The sequence below is a fragment of the Armigeres subalbatus genome, chromosome 2, assembly GCF_024139115.2.
Source record: "Armigeres subalbatus isolate Guangzhou_Male chromosome 2, GZ_Asu_2, whole genome shotgun sequence".
Taxonomy (NCBI): Eukaryota; Metazoa; Arthropoda; class Insecta; order Diptera; family Culicidae; genus Armigeres; species Armigeres subalbatus.
The window spans coordinates 118,954,356-118,976,008 of record NC_085140.1 but is presented as its reverse complement, the minus strand read 5'-3'; the positions used below and the strand labels follow the sequence as shown (position 1 = coordinate 118,976,008).

Below are 21,653 nucleotides of genomic sequence, written 5' to 3'. Positions count from 1 at the left end.
AATGACTGATTATGCTCAAATTTGGCCTAAACATTCTTTGCGTATGAAAAAATATTGTGGCTAAATTTCATAAAATTTGGTCGACAAAAACCCCCCTGACAATAATACATAGATCAAAACCTGCCAAAGCCGTCTTTTCCCCTAATTGATTCAAAGACAGATAATTATTTGAACTCACAAAGCTTATGAATCTTTAGTAATTAGAAAAACATAAAGAAAGTAAAATAATGAAGAAAATTTTTAAATACCATTTTTCCATCAACAAGTAAATTTTTCCAATAACAGTTTAGGAGTTAAAAGTAGGTGAATAAAGTTGACAATGTACTAAGCGTCTCCATGCACGGCCCATACCAAAATGGTGATTCGCCGACGCGAATCTGCCAGCTGAAAGGCGTCTAAAGTTTTCCGGCAGTCAAATATCACCACTTTTTTGAAATGTGAATATCATCAATTAATTGAGATTGTGAGATAAAACTTTAAGACAGCATCGGCTAGCTATATTGTTTAAATGTTGTAAGAGGTAAAAATCTCGAGCAACATATGATGACGGCCGAAAAGCCAACAATGCAGAACCGGGAAAAATTAGGTTCAAGTTTTCTATGACTAATTTAATTCAATTGTTGAAGTAGAAACTTATCTCATTGCCAAAAACATGCTATACGTAAAAAGTTATATTATAACAGCAAATTTAGATTAATTGAAACACTATTCAAAATCTACAAAATTTCAGCTAAAACAAAAATCGCACCAGTAGGTCGTTGAACTGGCGGTTCTACAATGCGCCGTTTACTCGCATTACCTGCGGCCGTCTGGCTTTTAAGCCGTTCGGACAAATCTAGTAATATCATTGGGTTTGTTTAGATTTGTTAGCCAGAGCAGTTCTACTATGCGAAATATTAATAACCTAGTAAGAATGTATGCATTTTAAAATAACTTAAAGCCAGATTTTCAAATAAACAATAAAAAGTGACCGGCCAAAAAACCAAAACAAAACGCTCAGCATGGTAGTTGAAGGTGCCAAACAAAGGACTTAAAAACAATTATGGTGCAAATGGTTCATGAGACGTTCACTCAAAATAGCAATAAAAGTGTTGTTTATGGAATATCAATAAGTATAGGAACATCTGCATCGAAGAATTTCGATAACGAAGTATTTGATTAAAAAATTGTTTATAGATTATATTGTTTATATAACTGATTGGGGATAATGTTCCCAATAACCATCAGTATTCACTATGGATTTTTCTTATTTTCTTAAATTAATAATAATCAAATCCAGATTAGCCCAAAGTTTTTTTTCCTTGATCCTTCTGCTTGATGGCGACTCAGAGTTGTATTGGTCTGTATGTCTGTATAGCTGTGCCTATAAACCCACAGACCCACTATAAGTTAAACTTTGTATTCAAAATGTAATGCTTTTCCTGCTTCCTTTTCTCTATGATGTACTTAACCGTGACATGCCCTATTACCGTGGGGTTAAGGACGTGACCACAATAAATTCGCTATATAAAATTCAATTTGTACCAATCACCCTTGAAAACTATGTCACTTTAATCAATATTAAATACATTTGAAGGGAAAAATATGTTTTGTACTTCAACTCATAAAAAAATGAAGAAAATAGTATTCGACATATGACTTATGAATATGCCTAATACCGCGTACATTCCGAAGAAGATTCCAATCAAACAAGCTCAAATGATGAGCTTAAGAGCACATTTACAATAAAATGCGTAAATAATTGAATCATTTACAAATTTCAATTAAACTATTAGGTCATACATACTAAAAAAAACGTCATAAAAATTTACTATTTTACACAGATACCTACTGGGAAAAGAATCATTTCCTTGGGAAGTTAGTAATTTCTCAATATTGACGATTTAAAAGCGTTTATTAATTTCTTCAAATAATTTACTTCACATTTCAGGGCTGGTAGCGATGAATACCGTTCAAAATAGTGATTTTAGTGACTAACGATGACGAAACAGTGACCAAATAGTTACTTTCAACTGCAGAAAAAGTGACCAAATAGTGACTTTTGCATGAAGTTATGAACCGGGTATGGAGCTATAATTCGTAGATTGCTAGTATTTTATTTTCATAATTCCTATCTAGTATGCTATCAGGAATCATAAAAAGGCATAAGCAACAAAATCATGAGGATTACTGCTACTGGATACGCCCATCCACATCATAAGGAGGGAGAGGATGAAAGCAAGAGTAGCAACTCTCATAAGTACCACGAAGTTGAGGATGGTATTCCTTGGATCAGTCAGGAGCTAGCAACCAAAGTATCCATAAGCACTATATTACGCCAAATAGCCATATGGGGCCACTATACGACTGTTCAAAATTAGCATTAAGGTAGCACTGTATGGCTGATTTGGCGAAATATAGTGCTTATTGGTTACTTGGGAATGTGTCCATGATACCGTCGTGACAAATCAGGGGCTACTTTGGACATTTTAAAACAAGAATTATAACGAAAATTACTATAAAATTGTCATTATCACCAATCGGGTGACTTGTTGATAGTTGGATGGCAACTTTCTGTTTCAAATTTGGTATTTTTCCGTTTAATTTTTTCAAAAAATCAAAAATCCAAAGTAGCCCCCGGAGTCAAAAGAAGCACGTCGGTACCTCATATTAAGTAACAAGAAGGTATCTACCCGGCGTCACGGGAACGATAGTGAGCTACAAATTGTGTCACAAAATTATGTTGATAATTACAACTACATTTGTTGTTTAATATGAGCTCGAAGTTTTCTGTATAACAGCCAAAGAATGATATGAAATGATCTATTTGATTCCTAGACGGTGAACTATTTGGACTCACAAAGCTTATAAATCTTTGGCAGGACCATTTGTTTGAGAATTATAAAATATTTGAAATAATGAAGAAATTTAAAAAATACGATTTTACCCGTTATTAAACAATGGTTTAATAATAAAGTTTTCGAGAATTTGAGCTCGACGTGGTATTCTGAGGAAAAGTTTGCAATTCAAATAAAATAATGGTTTCTTATTGGAAATCCAGAAATTCTAATAAACTTCAATATCTAAACGGCAGACTTAAGTATTAAAGTTAATTGAAAATTGATGGTCAAATAATCTTTGATTATTTGAAAAAAATCTTTTAAATCCATTTTTTTTGTTTTATTTCAGATTAAAAAAATCCTATCAATTCATACACCTCCACACTAGTTTTTTGGGTATCTATTCTTAATTGTTAATAAACGGAATCTTTTTATAAAAATAAAATACAGTCCCATCCCGATTTTGGCAACACCCGTTTTTGTCTACCCCCGATTTTGGCAAAACCCGTTTTTGGCAACATTTACTGCTCGATTTTGACAACAACTTTGAAAAAATGTTTTTTATTATTTTTTAGAGTTTCAACCTTTTTTTGAATATGTTATAGGATAAACAAAATCAAAAGTGAATATCATTAAGGTTTATATGCGTATTATGGGCTCTGTACGAATAGTGGGCACTTTCACTGAAAAAAATGAATCACCACTCGTATCACCACTCATTGCAAACAATTTCTATTGAAACTTTTCTGCTCTTTTCATTCACGTTTTCCATGTCCCTATTCACACTACCCCAATCTAACCAGCCCACCGTAGAATGTCGTATTTTTTGGCATTCTCACTGATACTGACTCACACCGTTGTACATAGTACAACACCTATTAGGCGAAGCCCGCTGTTTACATCACAAAGCAACCGATACTTCATAATTGATCCAGGAGCAAGCAACCCCAGTAGATTTAATTGCTAGTGCGATTTTCTATATGCGCTATATAGCAATCAAGTCGTTATGCTCATTATGTGCCTCTTTTCTGATTTCAGTCGAGAAACTGTCATTTTATCATTTTATCATTCTTTCTGCTGCATTCACGTATAGACAATAAGCACTAATTTTATTTCAAAGAGTCTTATTGTTTTAAATTGACGAAAATTTGTCTAGCTATTAATATCAGAACACTATGGGCTTTTCCAGTTTCCTGATGTGTCAATTGCATAACGAGCCTTTTGATTCCAGCATGTTTGCCAACATTTCGATAGTAACGCTTTACTTTCCTCTTCAGTCTGATGTAGGATTCTTCCATCTTTTCAAAGTTATAATAATGAAAGTAGTGCATGGACAGGCCTGGTAGCGGGTCACTTTTTAGTGACTTGGTCACTTTTTTCGGCCTAGTCACTAAAAAGTCTCTTTTTTCGACCTCAAGTCACTAAAGTCACTTTTTCTCGCAAAAAGTCACTATTTTCAACTATTTTGAAACTATTGACCAAGATTTTTTTTATAAAACTTTATGTATCCATCGGATGATAATTTCTTCATGGCAGAAATGAAATTACGGATCTCGAGGGAAATGATCGCTTTGAAACTTCGTCAGCCATTTAACTCGCTGCTCTTATTGGCATTTCATCAGTAGCTAATTGAAGGTGTTTTACGTCACAATTTATAAATTGGTATATACAGTCATGCAAGCAGGTGACCTGTCGATTTCATATTTTTTTAAAAACTCAATCTTTATACAGTAGGGGAAGGTGGGGAGACTTGACCTCTTGGAAGACATGCTTCTCCCCTGTTTTACCAAGAACTAAAGTAGTATTGTTATACCGTATTTTTATAATAGATCCTCTAGACAAATGATCGTTATGTGACGAGTTATTTTTTTGATTGACAACCTTATTTACTCTATTATTTACTGTGTTTTGTTCCTCCTAAAGATGTTTTAGTGGCCACGCAAAATTTGAACAACTTCTCCCAATAATGACCAAATGCTATCATTTTTTCACAGCACAAATCCATAAATATGCTGAATGTTCTTCATTGATAAAAATGCCAACATTCCACCACACAGAGATGTCCTACACAGTTAGCAAAAAATCTGCTCTTTTATTTTTCACAATTTTTAACAATCAAATAAAATTCATTCAGTGAGTGCAACTAATAGATGGATATTTGAGTTTTCGAAATGTCAATTCAATCTAACAAAATGGTGCTTACCAAATACACGCGGGCTAGTATTATTTTAACAGATCAAAGTGACATTTATTAACGTAACGTATATTAACCTTTATGTCAACCCCTGTAAAATCTTAAAACCTAATTTTCTTAAATTTCCACCGATAGAATATTTTGATCGCATGATTTCCTGGAAGGGGATGATTAGTACTAAAACCCTGTGAAAACAGATAGGAGGTTCATCTTAGTTTCATAACATTGTCATTCCTGGTATGTGTGCGGTAGTCATCTATATAAAAAATTGTCTAAAAAATTCAAGAAAATATAATTTGTTCTCATTTTTTTGTAACTGGGTTCGCTCTAAAAAAAAATTATTGAGAAGTTATCATAGACAGGAGATCAAGTCTATCGCTATCGTAGAATTCTTTGCATCTTTCTAAAGTAGGTGTTCAGCTAATCCAATGATCGTTATTTTCACTCAATCTCAAGAGAAGAGAATGCTCATTCACGCAGATTTTCGCCGAGAAATCTCGCTTAACTTTTCAAAAGGACCTAAGTAACATTTTTTCCATGAATTAATTTGAATAGCGCAATCAACAGAACAACATGAAAGCTATTGATTGCAGTATTCAAATTAAATCATGAAAAAAAATGTTACTTAGGTCCTTTTGAAAAGTTAAGCGAGAAATCATTTTCGGGAAAGAAAAACAGGTGTTATGAGCGATAACCATATTTTGCTCACTTCCAGCGGCGTAAAAATTTGATTTGCTTGCAAGACTACTCATTGTTTTGAGTAGTCCTGATTTTGACTGATATTGAGTAAAACTTCCGTGGGGTGAAAAGAGAGGGCAAAACAATTTTACTTAGTCACTGAGTAGATATAGATTAGCGTGGTGAGTGAAAGATGTTTTCCGCCACAAATTACGGAAAAAAAATTCTCTTTCGACCCAAAAACGCTTGATTTCGTCTCATCGAATCTGCAACTGAAATTGGAAGTCACTATTTGGTCACTTTTTCTGCAACTGGAAGTCACTATTTGGTCCCTTTTTTCGTCAGCTTTGGTCACTAAAGTCACTATTTTGAGTGGCTTCGGTCGCTACCAGCCCTGTGCATGGAGAACTGGAGTGCGATGGCCTACAGTGAGCACCAGTTTGTCCGTAGGTTGACTGCTGTCGAATGTCAGAGGTGGCATGTCGCAAACGGTCTTCTAGCTTCCACTTGGCCACACTGTCACTCGTAGTGCGAGGTGCACATTGTGCTCATGGATCAATCATCGCCGCCTAAAATATTCCTGGGTTGAGTGCTAGGAGACCGACTAGTGCAAAGGGATTTGGTTTTACACAATTTGGATACTCTTGACCAATGTGCAGAATGCAGATTTCTATTACCATTTTCTAAAACAATGGAATGTCTTATGCCTTGCGTTCATTTTTTCCATAATGTCAGCGAAAGTTGTGAAAGAACTTTACTCTTAATCACACCGACCACAAGAAAGTTTTCCTCCATCAAAATCCATTATATAAGAATTCGAAATTTGTAGCACATTTAGTCATCTTGTATCCGTCGGATCGCTATTTGATTTATATAGTGAATTATGATATTTTTATCAGCATTTTTGGTGGACTAAAATTTATATGAGATGTCAGATTGAAGTCAGCACTTCAATGAACTACAGTCGCGATTCACTGGTTGGGCCACGACCTCGGCCCAACTAACGAATTCGGGTTTTTAGTTGGGTCAACTGACAGCCATTTGAACACGTGTATTTCGACTTGAACATCACAAATGATGTCCAATGATCCCCAATCCCGTTTTCCGTGTTTACATTGAATTTTTACGTACGGTTGCTTTTTATTTGGGCCAGAACCCAACCAGCGGAGGCCCAACTGAAAAGTGACCCAAGTATGAAAATCCCAACCAGCGAATCCCGACTATACAATAGAAACATTTCCACAAATTTTAGTAAGGACGTGGCCGACGCTATTGTTAATTTCTAATATTATTTGTTTATTAATTTGTATTATGAACTTGGCTAATTAGTTACATTATCGTTTGATTACCATTCTTGAAGCTTTTTTCAAATCTGTTTGAACTACATTCTCCGAGTTATGAATAATACCGCAAAAATGTCAATTATGATGCACGTGCATCACTTAAACACACTCCACATACTTTGTAGTACATATTCTAAATATTTAGAATCAATCATGAAAACAAAAAAAAATGAAATTTTGTATGAAATTTTTTCCCGTTTTTGGCAACATCCCCATTTTGGCAACTTTAAAATCCGGTCGTGTTGCCAAAAACGGGAAGGGACTGTATTTTGAAATAATTTCAATCGAAAAGTTTTGAATTCAGTGCTTGTGCCAAAATCACTTCTGACATAACTGCCTCTACATTTTTTTTATTGAGGCTTCGTCTCGAAGGGTCGCAAGGCTGTTTTAACAATCATAAACGGATTTAACAACCATCATCGACGCCCTTATCGCTCATTATTCTCCCTGACGTTGAGAAACATCAAAAATATTCTTTGTCATGTGATGAAACTGAGGCTGTTCACTGTCTTTGTCACCGGATGGTATCAACGCTTACCAACAGACGTGGTTCTGGTTTCAATTCTGTACTCTTTACTTGAGGTTAACCTTTCGCATTTTAACAAATTCCATTCGTGAAGATCATGGTTGACATGAATCGGAAATAACCTCACGATTTTCACAACACACTTGGAACTTCGTTGGTGTATATTTCTCAAATTTTATATATTTCTACCAGATTCACATTTGAGTAAGTTGATAATAATAGGTACAAATGATTTTTATTTTGAACTTTTTTTCAACAGGTAATTCAAAAATAGTGACTTTAGCAGTACTGGAATTTCTCATTTTCAATGAGAGATGTCACGCGATGTTTACATATCTGCCCCATTCAATATCTATAGAAACATGAAGGATGAATGACATGCTACAAAAATCTCAAAAAATATTTATCCCGTGACAGGGGCATGAAAGTGTCCAACATCTGCTTTATTTTTGTGTTTATTACCACTTTCAACTCGGTGAATTAAATGAACAAAATTATTTTACCGACTAGTCACTATACTTCGCATATATCTATTAAAATAGTTTAGAAATTGTAATTTAAAAATAAAGCGCAACTTCCTTTCATGACTGCCTTTCATGCGACATTGATAAAAGAACGCACGATTCTTTCATTCCGTCGCCTGAAATAGAAAAAGGCGCTTTGCTCTCTGTCTTATGACGATCACGACCTTTTACAGTACTGGACTTTAGTGACAATTTTCCGAAAAATAGTGACTTTAGTGACTTTTGGATGCAAATAGTGACTTTTTAGTGAATAGACTCAAAATAGTGACCAAGTCACTAAAAAGTGACTCGCTACCAGGCCTGACATTTCTTTAGGTTTTAGATAGATGATATTCAATCGAGTGTCTAAGTAGATTTGAAGACAATGGGAGGATTTGTATTCAGATGAAAAATACTCTACCTTCATTTCAAAAGGAAACTGCACAGGAAAAATATTTACGTCTGTAGTCTGTGGTAAATATCGCTTAAATGATATTGCATTGGTACCGTCAGGTCGCCATTCACCGTGGGTGCACCATTCACCGTAGGGTTCAAAGTAATTTTTATTATGTTTACAAAATATTGAAAAATACTTTATTTCCTCATCAGCACCATTAAAGAAGTTCGAAAGAATCCTCTCCGAGTAATTACTGTGAAATATAACTGTTCCAACAGCTGTTTTGACGTTAGAGTTTGTTAACATCCTGCGGCTGTCTGGTTCCACCTTTGTTTTCAGCCATCAAGTATAATCTAAGCTCGCTCAATATCAGTGGAAAAAGTGAATGTTTTATTGTTCTTTAACTCTTATTAACTCTTGCAATTGAAGTGTCAGATTTGTATTTTGATTTTAAATTAAGCCGAAAATGTTGGTAACACTTCATTCTCCACCAAATAAAAATGCACGGCGAATGGATCCTTCAGAAAATAACTGTGTCCATTCACCGGCCATCGAAATCGTGAGTACTATGAATGATACCGCCATAATTTTGTACAGGTTGAGCAGAAGCAATGGTTTTCCGGGGATGACTTGTTGGTCATAAGAGTTATGTGACGCTAATGAGCATTGATTTCTGCATCTGCAATATAATTGTTTTGATTGATTATGTCCTTTCTGTGTTACACTAAAACACATAAACTTCACATGTTTATGCTTAACTAAATAAAAATAACGAATAACATTTTAAAATCAATGCTTTAATTCATATTTTAATTAATTTAAAGGAAAAATTCTTATGCACGGTGAATGGGTACCTACCCCCACGGTGAATGGTGCCCTAACACGGCGAAAGGATACCCATATATATCACTGAAAAATTATCTACATCCATCTATCTTGCCAAAAAGCGATAGTTTCTGATTTCCATTCGAATGAACACAATTATTTAAGGTTCGTGAAGGTGTTCAAGCATATAATTTTCAATTGAAATTATTTGGAGAGCTCTAAGATTTGCCAAATTGCCTAAAATGCACGGTGAATGGCGACTTGACGGTATGTGCTGAGCGACACAATAAGGACAATTTGTATGTTCATTAGATGTAAACCATCTTCAAGTCTTCCAACAGAAGTTTTTCTTTGAGGAAGTATTGGAATAATACAAATAGCAATATGTAATTCATCTGAATGATGCTTCCCTAGTAAACCCTAGAGCATAAAATGTCGTAGATATTTAATATGAATGTTTCAATACCTATACGATATTGTCTAGTGGTCTATGTATTCAATGTGATGGTTACGTTTTATTTTTCTGAGTATCAACTTCACGGTATAGCCTAGTCACGGTATTAAGCACTACTGGCGAAGAAGATGGCCTAATACAGCGACAATTGTGTTTATCAATAAAAATGCAAAAACAAGAAATTTAAATACCATTTCAGTACCCAGCTCATTTTTTATAGCTGTAAAACTGGGCTCAATGAGATATTGGAAGTAAATATCATTTTAAAATCAAGTTACAAGACTTGGAAATATAACCATAATTTTAAGCGTTTTGCTAAGCGGATGCAAATTTTGGCTGGTCGAGCCATACACTTTCACATTTATTTTTAGCGCCTAATTTACGTCACAAATACCCACAATAATAATTTGCTAACATTTTCTGATATATATTTGTGTATTTCACCAAATAATGTTATGTGTATGACAGACAGTACCTCTATGTTCATCAATTTGGATAAAATCCACGGTATTAGGCAATGCGCGGAATTAGGGCAGGTCACGGTATAGACACCCGTGAAGAACTTTCAGTTTAGCCATTTCTATGAACTTCTAGCCCTTATTTACTGACTTTGAACAACAAAACCTTTTATGCTTACTTCTTTTCGATAAGATCAAATTAATTTAAATAGGTACTGAACATTTTATTTCCTTTAGTAAGTGATGCTATGGCTCTGCTTAGACTCTATAGTAACTACTATAGTATAGTAACTATAGTAAAACTGTTTATAAGCTGCGACAAATATACTCATCTTAACTGGATTTTCAAATGTGTGATTATGAGAAGATTACCAAATTACATAAAACGATTTATAATAGATTTACGATTATACCTAGATGAACAAATTATAACTACATTTTACACATACCTACCAAGTATTAGTTTTCTAGTTTATTATAAAATCGCATACACATCCTACAACTTGGCTAGAAGATATGTAAATCAAACAAGAACGTCAAATTTCCAATTGCAATGCAATAATAATTGAAACAATTGACACGAACTGCAGCCAAAGTCATAAAAATCGCATAATTTGATATTGCTGTGAATATTGATTAGGAGCAAAATTATCATAATCGACAAACAATTTGATTGTCAAAATATCCCGTTTCAAAATATGCTAAAATTAGGTATGTACAACTTTTTCTTTGTTGAGAAACCATCCGATCAAGAAAGCATCATCGTAAAAGTGCATCTTTTCCGCCTCGAAAGGCGGAGAGGGGAGACCAGTGCAATTTGGTGCATTCTGGAAAAGTGCCTTCCTCCCATCGCCATAAATTTTCCTCTGATAACGCAACGCAGTAGTAGGTCGGGAAATAAAGGGAATCGTCTTGCCACCACCCCCCACGGGAAGGGGTAAAAGGTTATGTTTCGATTGTGTCTCTCCAGAACTCGATTTGTTTTTGTTTTCATGCTGTTGTGTGCCAGCAGGCCGCCGTCGCGATCGCCGTCTCAAGAAACAGCACTCTTGATTTTTCCTGTGTCGGGGAGAGGACACCGTAGCAGCAAAAAGGAAAAATTTCCCCCCTACAGCATGAAGCAAGAAAAATCGCCTGCTGGCAACCATTTTGACTCTGCAGTAGCGACTTACCGAATTTTCGTTCGGGACACTTCCAGCGATTTCCACCAGCACTTTAACCAATTTCACCAATTTTCACCTGACACATGTCAGGGAGATATTCTCGGACTCCAATTTGGTTCGATTTTTTCCGCGCGAGCCCAAAATCTTGCACACACTCTTCCTCACTTGCTGATCTTGGGTTTTGTTCTTCCTTCTGCGACGAGGACGCACTAAATTTTGCTGCTGCTGCTGAACGATGACGCGAAAACGTATGAAAAATCATCATCCTGTGCTCGAGCGACAGAAGCTCGACGCTGATTGGCTCTCGCAGCCGTCGCCATCTTGTCCAACAGAGCTGCGCTCGGTCACTTTTTCTACTTGTAAATCCACTACCCTAAAACGCACTTTATGCTTAAAAATTCGTAAAACTTCGTCACTTTAAGCAATTTTCCGCAAATTATTGCACTTTGCACCGAAAATTATGGCACTTTGAACAAAGTTGTAAAAATCTTCTCCAGCGCCTGTCAAACGGTCAACCAATCAGAAGCGTCCTTCTATTTTTCGCAGTCGTTAGAACGCACACACCGTCACTACCTTCTCCCGTCTCACCGACACTAGCAAGCACTCAGGTGAAAATCTTGAACCTTGTCTCTCTCTTCTGCTGCGTCCGTATGCGTGTGTGTACAAAATTTCACATTCGATGGAAAATTCGCTTATCGTGTTCTAATTGGACCTTTTCCGGATGGAAATCGGCTTCTATCGCGATGTTTACACTTTTCCGCACCACACTGCTGCAAGTTGATAAGACTTTTGCAACTATGCGAATAAATTTGCACTGACTTCCACAAACGCGTCCGCCACTGACGGAGTCTCGAATCGTTTTGTTGTGTGCAGGCTGTCGTCGCTGGCTGGACTCTGGCGTAGTATGCGGGGTTGGTATTGTGTATCCGGAATAAATTTATACCGCTTTTTATACCGAAGTTGGATTTTTCTCCAGATACAGGCAACTTTCCCAACTTCGGAAGTAGTGCGCTGGATTCCCCTAAAGATGCGCTAAACAACGCATCCATTAGTTTGACAGATAAAACTTCGGAAGAAAGTTCGGTTCGGAAGTCCGGACTTCCGAATTCTAAGGGCGATGACATACTGACGCGTCGATCGATGCGGAGTGCGTCCAAGCACTCGTAAAGCAGAATATCAGCAAGAGAAATTCTTTTGTTTTGGACGCGTTCGCGCACGCACACGCGTGAGTATGTCATCGGCCTAAGTTGGTGCTACGCCGACAATATGTTGCAAAGCGTATCCGACGTGAAGCTGCGAAGGCCGCGCTGACGCTGACTGATGCCGTCGATGTTGTTGTTTGTTGTGTTTGTTGCTGCCAAGCCAAGTGAGCTGCACTAGGGGTGTTGAAAAAATATTGGCATATAATTTAAACGATATTCTTTGCTCGGACAAAACAAAAGATATTTATTTTAGTTACTAGATTGGCGCTTTGATGTTGCATTAAGAAGAAGAAGCAGAAAGATGATAATCGAAAAAATCTCGCTTAACTTTTCAAAAGGACCTAAGTAACATTTTTTTCATGAATTAATTTGAGTCAATAAAGATTGTCGCTGTCCGGAACATCTTTTGCTGGCGAGGATAGGGGGTCTATATGTCAAGGAAGGAAAAATATATACGATTTGACAGTTAGGTACCACACATGTTTCGGACAGCAGAACAAAGGGAACCGAAGCGACAATCTTTATCTGGTAACTAAAATATCTTGACAAAACCGACAAAACCGCATCAGATAAATACAGTCGCGATTCGCTGGTTGGAATTTTAATACTTGGGCCACTTTTTAGTTGGGCCTCCGCTGGTTGGGTAATGGCCCAACTAAAAAGCAACCTTTTAAGGTATATGTCAGAATTCAATGTAAACACGGAAAACGGGTTTGAGCGTCTCTGGACATCATTTGTGATGTTCAATCGAAATACACGTGTTTAAATGGCTGTCAGTTGACCCAACTAAAAAAACGAATTCGTTAATTGGGTCGAGGTTGTGGCCCAACCAGCGAATCGCGACTGTAATCATCTTTATAAATATTTATATAAAATGAGTTTGCATTTCGTTTGGGGCAATATTTATAACTCACTAATGAGTGGACCGATTTGCAAGATTATTGCACTTGTCGATTCGTCTTGGGCTGCCAGCTATGTTTAGATCATCTACAATGATGTACAAAAATTGATGCGTTTGATGGGGAAAAAATAGTAAAAATACAAGGTTTCACAAATTCGGAAAAAAAATCATTTTTAATTGAAATCCAGAAAAAAAATTTCATTCGTCTCGCCTGAATGGAAAAAAATAGAATGCGTAATGTCTTTGCAAATCTATTGAATTAAACTTTACTCACTTACCCAATCTAAACTTAACAGAAATTTGCATACAGTCGCGATTCGCTGGTTGGGTCGCAACCTCGACGCAATTAACGAATTCGGTTTTTTAGTTGGGTCAACTGACAGCCATTTAAACACGTGTATTTCGACTTGAACATCACAAATGATGTCCAGAGACGCTCAAACCCGTTTTCCGTGTTTACATTGAATTCTGACGTAAGGTTACTTTTTAGTTGGGCCATGACCCAACCAGCGGAGGCCCAAATATTAAAATCCCAACCAGCGAATCGCGACTGTGGTTATGTTTCGCTCTAAGGGAAACATATTGGTAATTTGACAATTTTTTGCAAGTGAAATAAAACGACGTGTTTATTACGCATCAAGAAAGGCCACATCGTCAATCCTTTGCTTGTTATTAAGATTGACCTTTCCCGTTAAAAATTGCATCTCGTTTTATTGTCTAGGGTCGATTCTTTGGTTTATTTAGGGTCAACTTTCCCGAGGAACCCATTATTTTGTGAAGCCCCTAACTATTTTAAAAATTGAGCTTGAGCGTGAGCTTAGTGACCGTGCGTTTCGTAGCTGCTACTCCGTGATTGACCAGAACAATCGCAATTGGGTCCTAAAGCCCTACCTCGTTTATGGTTGCAAAGCTCAAGAATACTTGAACCGATGTTATAAAAATTCTGGTAAAAGTTTAAATTAGGTCTGGGCAACATTTCAGAACGAATGAACCATCAGACCAAAACGTTAGGCCCGTATATTAACTATCAAAGGTTGAGTCAAGTGCCCTGCGGTGTTTTGCTAGTGCGTTTGAATCATATTATTCCGTACGTCAAACAAGACCGAAAATGTCAAGGAAGCATTTTTCATCTATTTTTGAATTTGAAATTAAACAATGTTCCTTTCGATTTTTGAGTCGAAAGAAAAACTGACGTGTTCAGGATGATTAACTTCATCGTTACCTGAAAGAAAATCCAGGGGACTGAAGAGAAGGCTAATACGCCTACCATTCATTCAATATGGCGTACAGTGTTTTTGTTTTAATTTTGTTTAATTCAAGATAACAAAACTTCGGAAGTATCGACGAGCTATTTTTCGACACAAGGAAGCCATACAAACACAAAAGGCTCGATGTACCTCAACTAATTGCATGTTTTCGCCAGGAGAATTTAATTGCCGATAATTAGCACTAACTGCGTATGAATCAACCACCCAAAATGAGCGCTGAATTCGGGTATATTACCCAGAAACTGGGTGCCAAAAATGATGTTGGGTAGTGTGCCATTGTACCGCGGATGACAGACATTTCACCCACCTGAGAAAATCAAATATCGATTCTTCATTTTTGGACCCAATTGCACAGGGAACCAATGGATGGAAGCATGGGATTTGCTCTTCAACCTCAATGTGCACAGTCCGAGAGCTCTAGTATTTCTAAATGGTTGATAACAGCGCTGGCCACGTCATGCACGGTTAGATGACTTTACCCATTAATGGGTACTATGTTATTGTTGATATTATTCCCACCGTGAAAAAATCACCCATTTTCTTTAAAAAGCGCCACTACCCATTAAAATGGGTAGTGTCACTTTTCAAGAAAATGGGTGAATTTTCACGGTGAAATAATATCAACACAACACAGTACCCATTAATGGGTAAAGTCATCTAACCGTGTGGAAGGAATTGATTATACAATCACTCGCCCACTGCAAGTCGAGGAACACCTTTGCACTCCCCACGAGTTCATGCGGCATTTTATTAGAATCTGATGGTTTGGGTTCAATGGCAAAGGTTCGTCTTGGTGAACGGGTTGCCTGGTTATAATCTAATTGGATGCCGAAACAAGCTTTTTCGCTCATTTCGAATTCTAACAGTTACCTGCTAGAACTAGTCAAGTTGTATAGGATGGAGGGTGGAAACGGTATGAAAAGTCCATTTCCAGTTCTAGCGATTGCTAGAACATCTGAGAAATATATGGAAAGATACAAAGTAAGAGGAATGGAACGGACCTGGTATTGAACCCACGACCTCCTGCGTATGAGGCAGAAGTGGTAGCCATATGACCACCAAGATATTTTAAAAATTGAAAACAAAATCCGAAAAACTGCTACACGTGTGAACCGGTCTGAAAATTTCACCCGATGTTCGTTCAAAATCGTTCAAAATGTTAGGCCAATCTTGAAAAACAGCACATTTTCAATTTTTTGTTTCAAATTTTAAAAATATTTAGAGACGTCAAAAAATATTGGTTTTTCGAAATTAGTTTGAAAAGTCCAACGCCGTACTGCTTACCGTTTTTAATCAAATTGCTTTTAGAATTTTTGAGAAGCGTTTTAAAAATTTCTTCGTATGGTTTCCCGTGGAGATTTTTTCGATTATCATCTTTCTGCTTCTTCTTCTTCATGCAATATCAAAGCGCCAATTAAGCAATAAAAATGTTGACGGAAAAGGTCAATTTATTCAAAACGAGATAAATCGACAAAATGATTGTATCTATAAAAAAACACCCCTAGCCATTGCTAAATACAGTGTTGCCATTGTCGCGTAAAAGTTATGCTTTTTTGTAATTTCGTGCTTTGTTTCGAATTATGAATGGAAACTCGCGACCATGCACAACACGTGCCGTGCCATTGATGGAAACAATAAAACCAACCAAACGGGGCCACATGGCAGCCATACAGCCATACACATATTGTAACGGGAATGTGTGTAAATATTGGAGTGTAAATACCTTTAACGTCGTATGTGTTAAAGAAAATTCTTGATCGATTTTGAATTTTTTTTGTTCAATGGATTGGAGACCTTATTGGCAAAAAACAAAGTTTTTTTTAAATTAATTCTGGAACACAATGACCAACCGAGCAAATTGTGAATAACAAATAACTAGACCGCATTCCGTGTCGATTGCAACGACCAAATAGGATAATGCTTAGTCGATTGGTATATACAACACTAGGGGTATCCGAGCCTTCTATCATAAATTCGGGTTTGGAGTGATCCTTTTGCCTTAACGTATACTTTGTATATGAGAAAGGCGAAAAGTGCAGTTCCTGTTACTGTTACCAACGCTTAATTTACATTACAACCGAATCGCTTGGCACATGGTCAATATCTCAGGTTTCTAAAAGTACAAAATATAGATACGTTTGGTTAAAATGCGGCAATATAATTAACGTTGAGGACGTAATAAGACTTCAAATTATGCTTGATATATCGTTAAAAATACGCTGGAGCAAATGCCTTTAACAAGATGCCAGAGGTGGTATTCCGACAGAAATTTTCGTCAGGCAATTACGCCCTAAAATGAGCCAAAGTTTGCCTCCGTCTATGTTGAATCTGTTGAATAATCTTATAATAATCAATAATTATATTTATTGAAATTAAACGAAAAAGCAAATCCGCATTGGTTCCTTGTGCAATTACGATTGTGCTGTTCAGTAACAGAGTAGCAACGACGAAATGTACAGCTCAGACTCAAACGCAAAATTGCACATTTCTAGACCAACATTTGAAAAGGGCGTAACAGCCAAAATTTATTCCTTCTGATTCTTCGTCTACATATATAGCTATATAAGTAGACTAGGAATCAGAAGGAATAAATTTTGGCTGTTACGCCCTTTTCAAATGTTGGTCTAGATTTAATGTATTAAGAAAGAAATAATCTTCTTCTTCTTATTGGCATTACATCCCCACACTGGGACAGAGCCGCTTCGCAGCTTAGTGTTCATTAAGCACTTCCACATTTATTCACTGCGAAGTTTCTAAGCCAAGTTACCATTTTTGCATTCGTATATCATGAGGCTAGCACGATGATACTTTTATGCCCAGGGAAGTCGAGACAATTTCCAATCCGAAAATTGCCTAGACCGGCACCGGGAATTGAACCCAGCCACCCTTAGCATGGTCTTGCTTTGTAGCCGCGCATCTTACCGCACGGCTAAGGAGGGCCCCTAGGAAGAAATAATAACACAGAATAAATAGGAAAGAAAATACAAATAAGCTTCGTTTATTTTTTACTTGAATATTTCTTCGTGATCTTGGGGAATGTACGAATTCTGCGTACAAAACCACAAATTTGTTTTTAAATCGGAACTTATTTTATTATTTATTCTGAACTTATTTGGTATACCCACCTACATACCTTTTTCACTTAATTTTATTCTGTAACTAGTTGACCCGGCAGACGTTGTCCTGCATAGTAGGCGAAAATGCGCATTGTGAACTGTCCATGCGAAATTTACATACGATTCTTAATTTTAGTTTTTCACGATTTACTCAACATTTCTCATAATTTTCGCACGGAGAAATATCATATAAACCCGTCGGAAACGATAACTAACATGTTTGCTGAAGGAATGAAGAGAATCCATCCAGCCGTTTTCGAGTTATGCGGATACGAACACAGACCATTTCATTTTTATTATATAGATATTATTTTCTATTCGTAATTTATTTACAAACATTATTCTCAATTCTATTATATAGATTATTCCTTGCAATCTTCTGATGTGGTCTATTCTATTCTAAATTAGGTTATTGAGCATCATAAAGCATGAGAATAGCAAATGTTCAACTAACGGTCAATCAATCAACAACAGTGGATACAAATGTTCAAATTCTTATCGCAAAGCGGTGCTTCTGCGCACGTGTTTCGTCCTACCAAAATGTGATAACAAGGGGAAGGTTTTTCTCACCCATGTCATCCACCGTTCCAGTTGTACAGAAGGCTGGAAAATCGATAAATGACTCCCTTTCTTGAGTTGTCAAAATACAACACACAGGAAGGCACAGAAGTTCACCTGTGAGAAGTTTTCCTGCTTTTCAGTTTATTTTTTCAGAATTTTGCTTTGTCGTTGCCTCGATTTGAAATGTTGAAGTCCGAATTCCAGCATCAATTTTGGGTCACCAAAAAGGCGGTCCAACGGAAGCTCGGTAGGCGTGGTGTAACTTGCAATATGTACTCGTACTGCGCTAATGACGACATTCTCTGTATTCCGTTTAGGCTCAAAAGAGGATGAAAATATAGTCGCTTCTGATGGAGAGCTCGACGCGAAAATTGAGCTATTCCAATCGGTGGCGGACAGTTCTCGGCAACTGTATCGCATCATCGACCAATATCAGGAAAGGGTATGCATTCTAGCACAGGAGGAAAACTCGTTGGGAAAATTCCTGCGCGAGGTCAGCAAGGAATGTCCCACCACGGGTAAACTGATGTCCAACACGGGCAAGGCAATCTCCTACTGTGGTCAGCAGCGTATTACGATTCGGGTGCCTTTGCTGCGACTGCATCATGACGTGCAAACCTTCAAGGGGCGTGCCGTGGTGGATACCCAGAAGACACTCCAACAGATGGAACGGGAACGCACCGAGTACCGGGCGGCGCTGAGCTGGATGAAATCGGTCAGCATACAGCTGGATCCGGACACTGGCAGGGGGCTGGAAAAATTTCGCAAGGCGCAGCGACACGTTAAGACGGCCAAGACGAAGTTCGACAAGTACTCGTTGGATTGTTTGGAGAAGGTAGGTGAAAACCTTCAACGTGCTTCAACAATAATTAAAAATAATCAATATTGAATTGACTTTTTCTACGAAAAATGTTTTAAATGAATGACTGGTTACAGATTGATCTGCTAGCAGCTGCTAGATGCAACATGTTCTCCCACGCGTTGGTGGGCTATCAGAACTCGATGCTTCAGTTTGCGAAGAAGAGCAACGAAACATACAAAACAGCGCTAAAGAGCCTCTCAAAGGACCCGCACTACAACTTTTCCATTCTAAAGGAACTCACTCAAGCGAACCCCAATACCAAGGAGGAGGAAACAGAAGGTCAGGACCAAGTGGACAAACCGGCAGACGATGATCAAATGCTGTTCTTTCAGGTGAAATTATTTATTTTCAAAATCCAAAAAAATGTAATCTAATCCATCAATTGTTTCGCAGGACGAATTCAAAGACGAAGATGTCGAAAAGAAACCAAATGAAACTAAACCGACAAGTTTCAATCCGGATGATGACGATCAACTTCTCTCGGAAAATCCTGCGGCAACAAACCTTCTGTCGGACATCCCTCAGCTTGACCTTAACAACGAACTGAAATCCCGAACTGACCCAACTTCGGCTTCTGCAGACCTACTCGGTCTAACCATGGACGATGAATTTTCCGACTTCCTTTCCTCACCGGCTCCGTTCATGCCATCGACTTTGCTCACAAATCCGGAAACCATCATACCGTCCACCTTGGATCACATTTCCGATCTCGAGCAGTTCCCTGCACCGATGAATCCGAAGTCCGAGAAGACATCAAGTGACATGTTTGGAAATTTCCTGTCCAGCATTTCCAGGAGTTCCAACGCGAATGGAGTGGTAGCATCTGGTCATGCGCCGGATGCGAAGAAATCTCACAAAGATGGCAAGACGGGTAAGGATCTCTCCGGATGGTACCAGCTGTTCGCCGAGTTGGATCCGCTTTCCAATCCGGACGCAATTCCGTCCAAGGCTGATGTGCCCACCAACAGTTTGGCGGCTTAGTTTGGTGGCAAAATCAATGATGAATGACGACTCGCAGAATCAAGATGTTATTACTATGCATTGTGTTATCTAATTATGATTCCGATAGATTACGATGGTGATGAGCTCGCAGGACTATGCGATGTTCTTTTTATTAATCATATGTATAAGCTTCTTTGAATGTATGTACAACTATCACGTGCTTCACTAATGGAAATCAATAAAAATCGCGTGAATGTGGAATACTAAAATAGGCACTCGCAAAGCATACACATTGTGAAAAACATATCTCTATTGTTGGATCCGGTGGCCTGCATGACACCCTTCTATCGCAATGGTGGATAACAGGCGCGATACTAACGCAGGGTGAAACACTTGGTGAAACAGCTTAATTATTTATTGGACTTCCGTATTGGTTGAGGGTTTAAATGCGAATGACCACGGCATACAAAAAACAAGGCAGGCTCATCACGTATGTAAACATTCAGTTTGAATGTAAACATGTGACGTCACTGCTATCTTCGCACAAGCTGGACCGAGACGATGCTCTACGGTCGCAGCAAGCTTACTTTTGTACTCTAACATGTGGCGATAAAACATGCGTCACATTCGAAGTGTCATTTTCTAACGAGCCTACCTTGTTTTCTGTATACCGTGGCGAATGACAAAAATTAACGAATAGAGAAGGAGTGTCAATATTGTCTATCCGGAATAAATTTATACCGCTTTTTATACCGAAGTTGCATTTTCTCCAGATACAGGCAACTTTCCCAACTTCGGAAGTAGTGCGCTGGATTCGCCTAAAGATGCGCTAAACAACGCATCAATTAGTTTGACAAATAAAACTTCGGAAGAAAGTTCGGTTCGGAAGTCCCGACTTCCGAATTCTAACTTGGTGCTACGCCGACAATAGCTCAATGGTTGCTACGCTTGTTAGCAATTAACTCGATTACTGTGATTTCTAACATCCCTCTTAATCGGCTAATCCTATGCAAGATCTCAGTATCTGCAAACGTCCAGCTTCTAAGCCTTTCGTGAATATATCAGCCAACTGGTCAGTGGTGTTAACAGCTCGACTTCAAGTGTACCGTTATTGATGTGGTCTCTTATGAAGTGGTGCTTGATATCGATATGTTTCACGCGTTTACATTCGGTATTCTTGGACATAGCTATGCTCAACAGCTTTCACTCAGTGAAAACCGCGTCTTAATCAATCGTTCCAATAATTAGTAATCGAATTTAATCTATACCGTGGTTTTCTGGAGCTAATTGCATAACTCATCAACAGGCAACATTGCTGCTCGTGGCGCGAAAGATAGCACACACAAATTCAGGCTACTATGTTGCACTGCACATTTCAGTGATGCCCTCAAAGAAGTTTAACGATCATGACTAAAGATTCGCAACCTGTCTTAAAATCGAT

The 21,653-nt window shown here is 37.7% G+C and overlaps 2 protein-coding genes across 2 annotated transcripts in view; both read left to right on the top strand.

The window, feature by feature from the left end:
• Positions 1–21,653, top strand: part of LOC134215016 (4-aminobutyrate aminotransferase, mitochondrial-like) — a 94,579-nt gene that overhangs the window by 11,511 nt on the left and 61,415 nt on the right. The gene's annotated exons all lie outside the window — the stretch shown is intronic.
• On the top strand, positions 18,410–20,488 carry LOC134215015 (islet cell autoantigen 1-like protein). Its single transcript, XM_062694281.1, has 4 exons — positions 18,410–18,655; positions 18,726–19,243; positions 19,345–19,602; positions 19,664–20,488. The coding sequence occupies exons 1-4, from the start codon at positions 18,592–18,594 to the stop codon at positions 20,249–20,251; spliced, it is 1,428 nt and encodes a 475-aa protein (XP_062550265.1). The 5' UTR covers positions 18,410–18,591; the 3' UTR covers positions 20,252–20,488.

Bases quoted from the DNA above. Each gene is read 5' to 3' on its own strand.
- LOC134215015 (XM_062694281.1), top strand. From the start codon at position 18,592: ATGTTGAAGTCCGAATTCCAGCATCAATTTTGGGTCACCAAAAAGGCG. The intron at 18,656-18,725 runs GTAGGCGTGGTG...TATTCCGTTTAG, and splicing joins GGCGGTCCAACGGAAGCTCG to GCTCAAAAGAGGATGAAAAT. The intron at 19,603-19,663 runs GTGAAATTATTT...ATTGTTTCGCAG, and splicing joins ATCAAATGCTGTTCTTTCAG to GACGAATTCAAAGACGAAGA.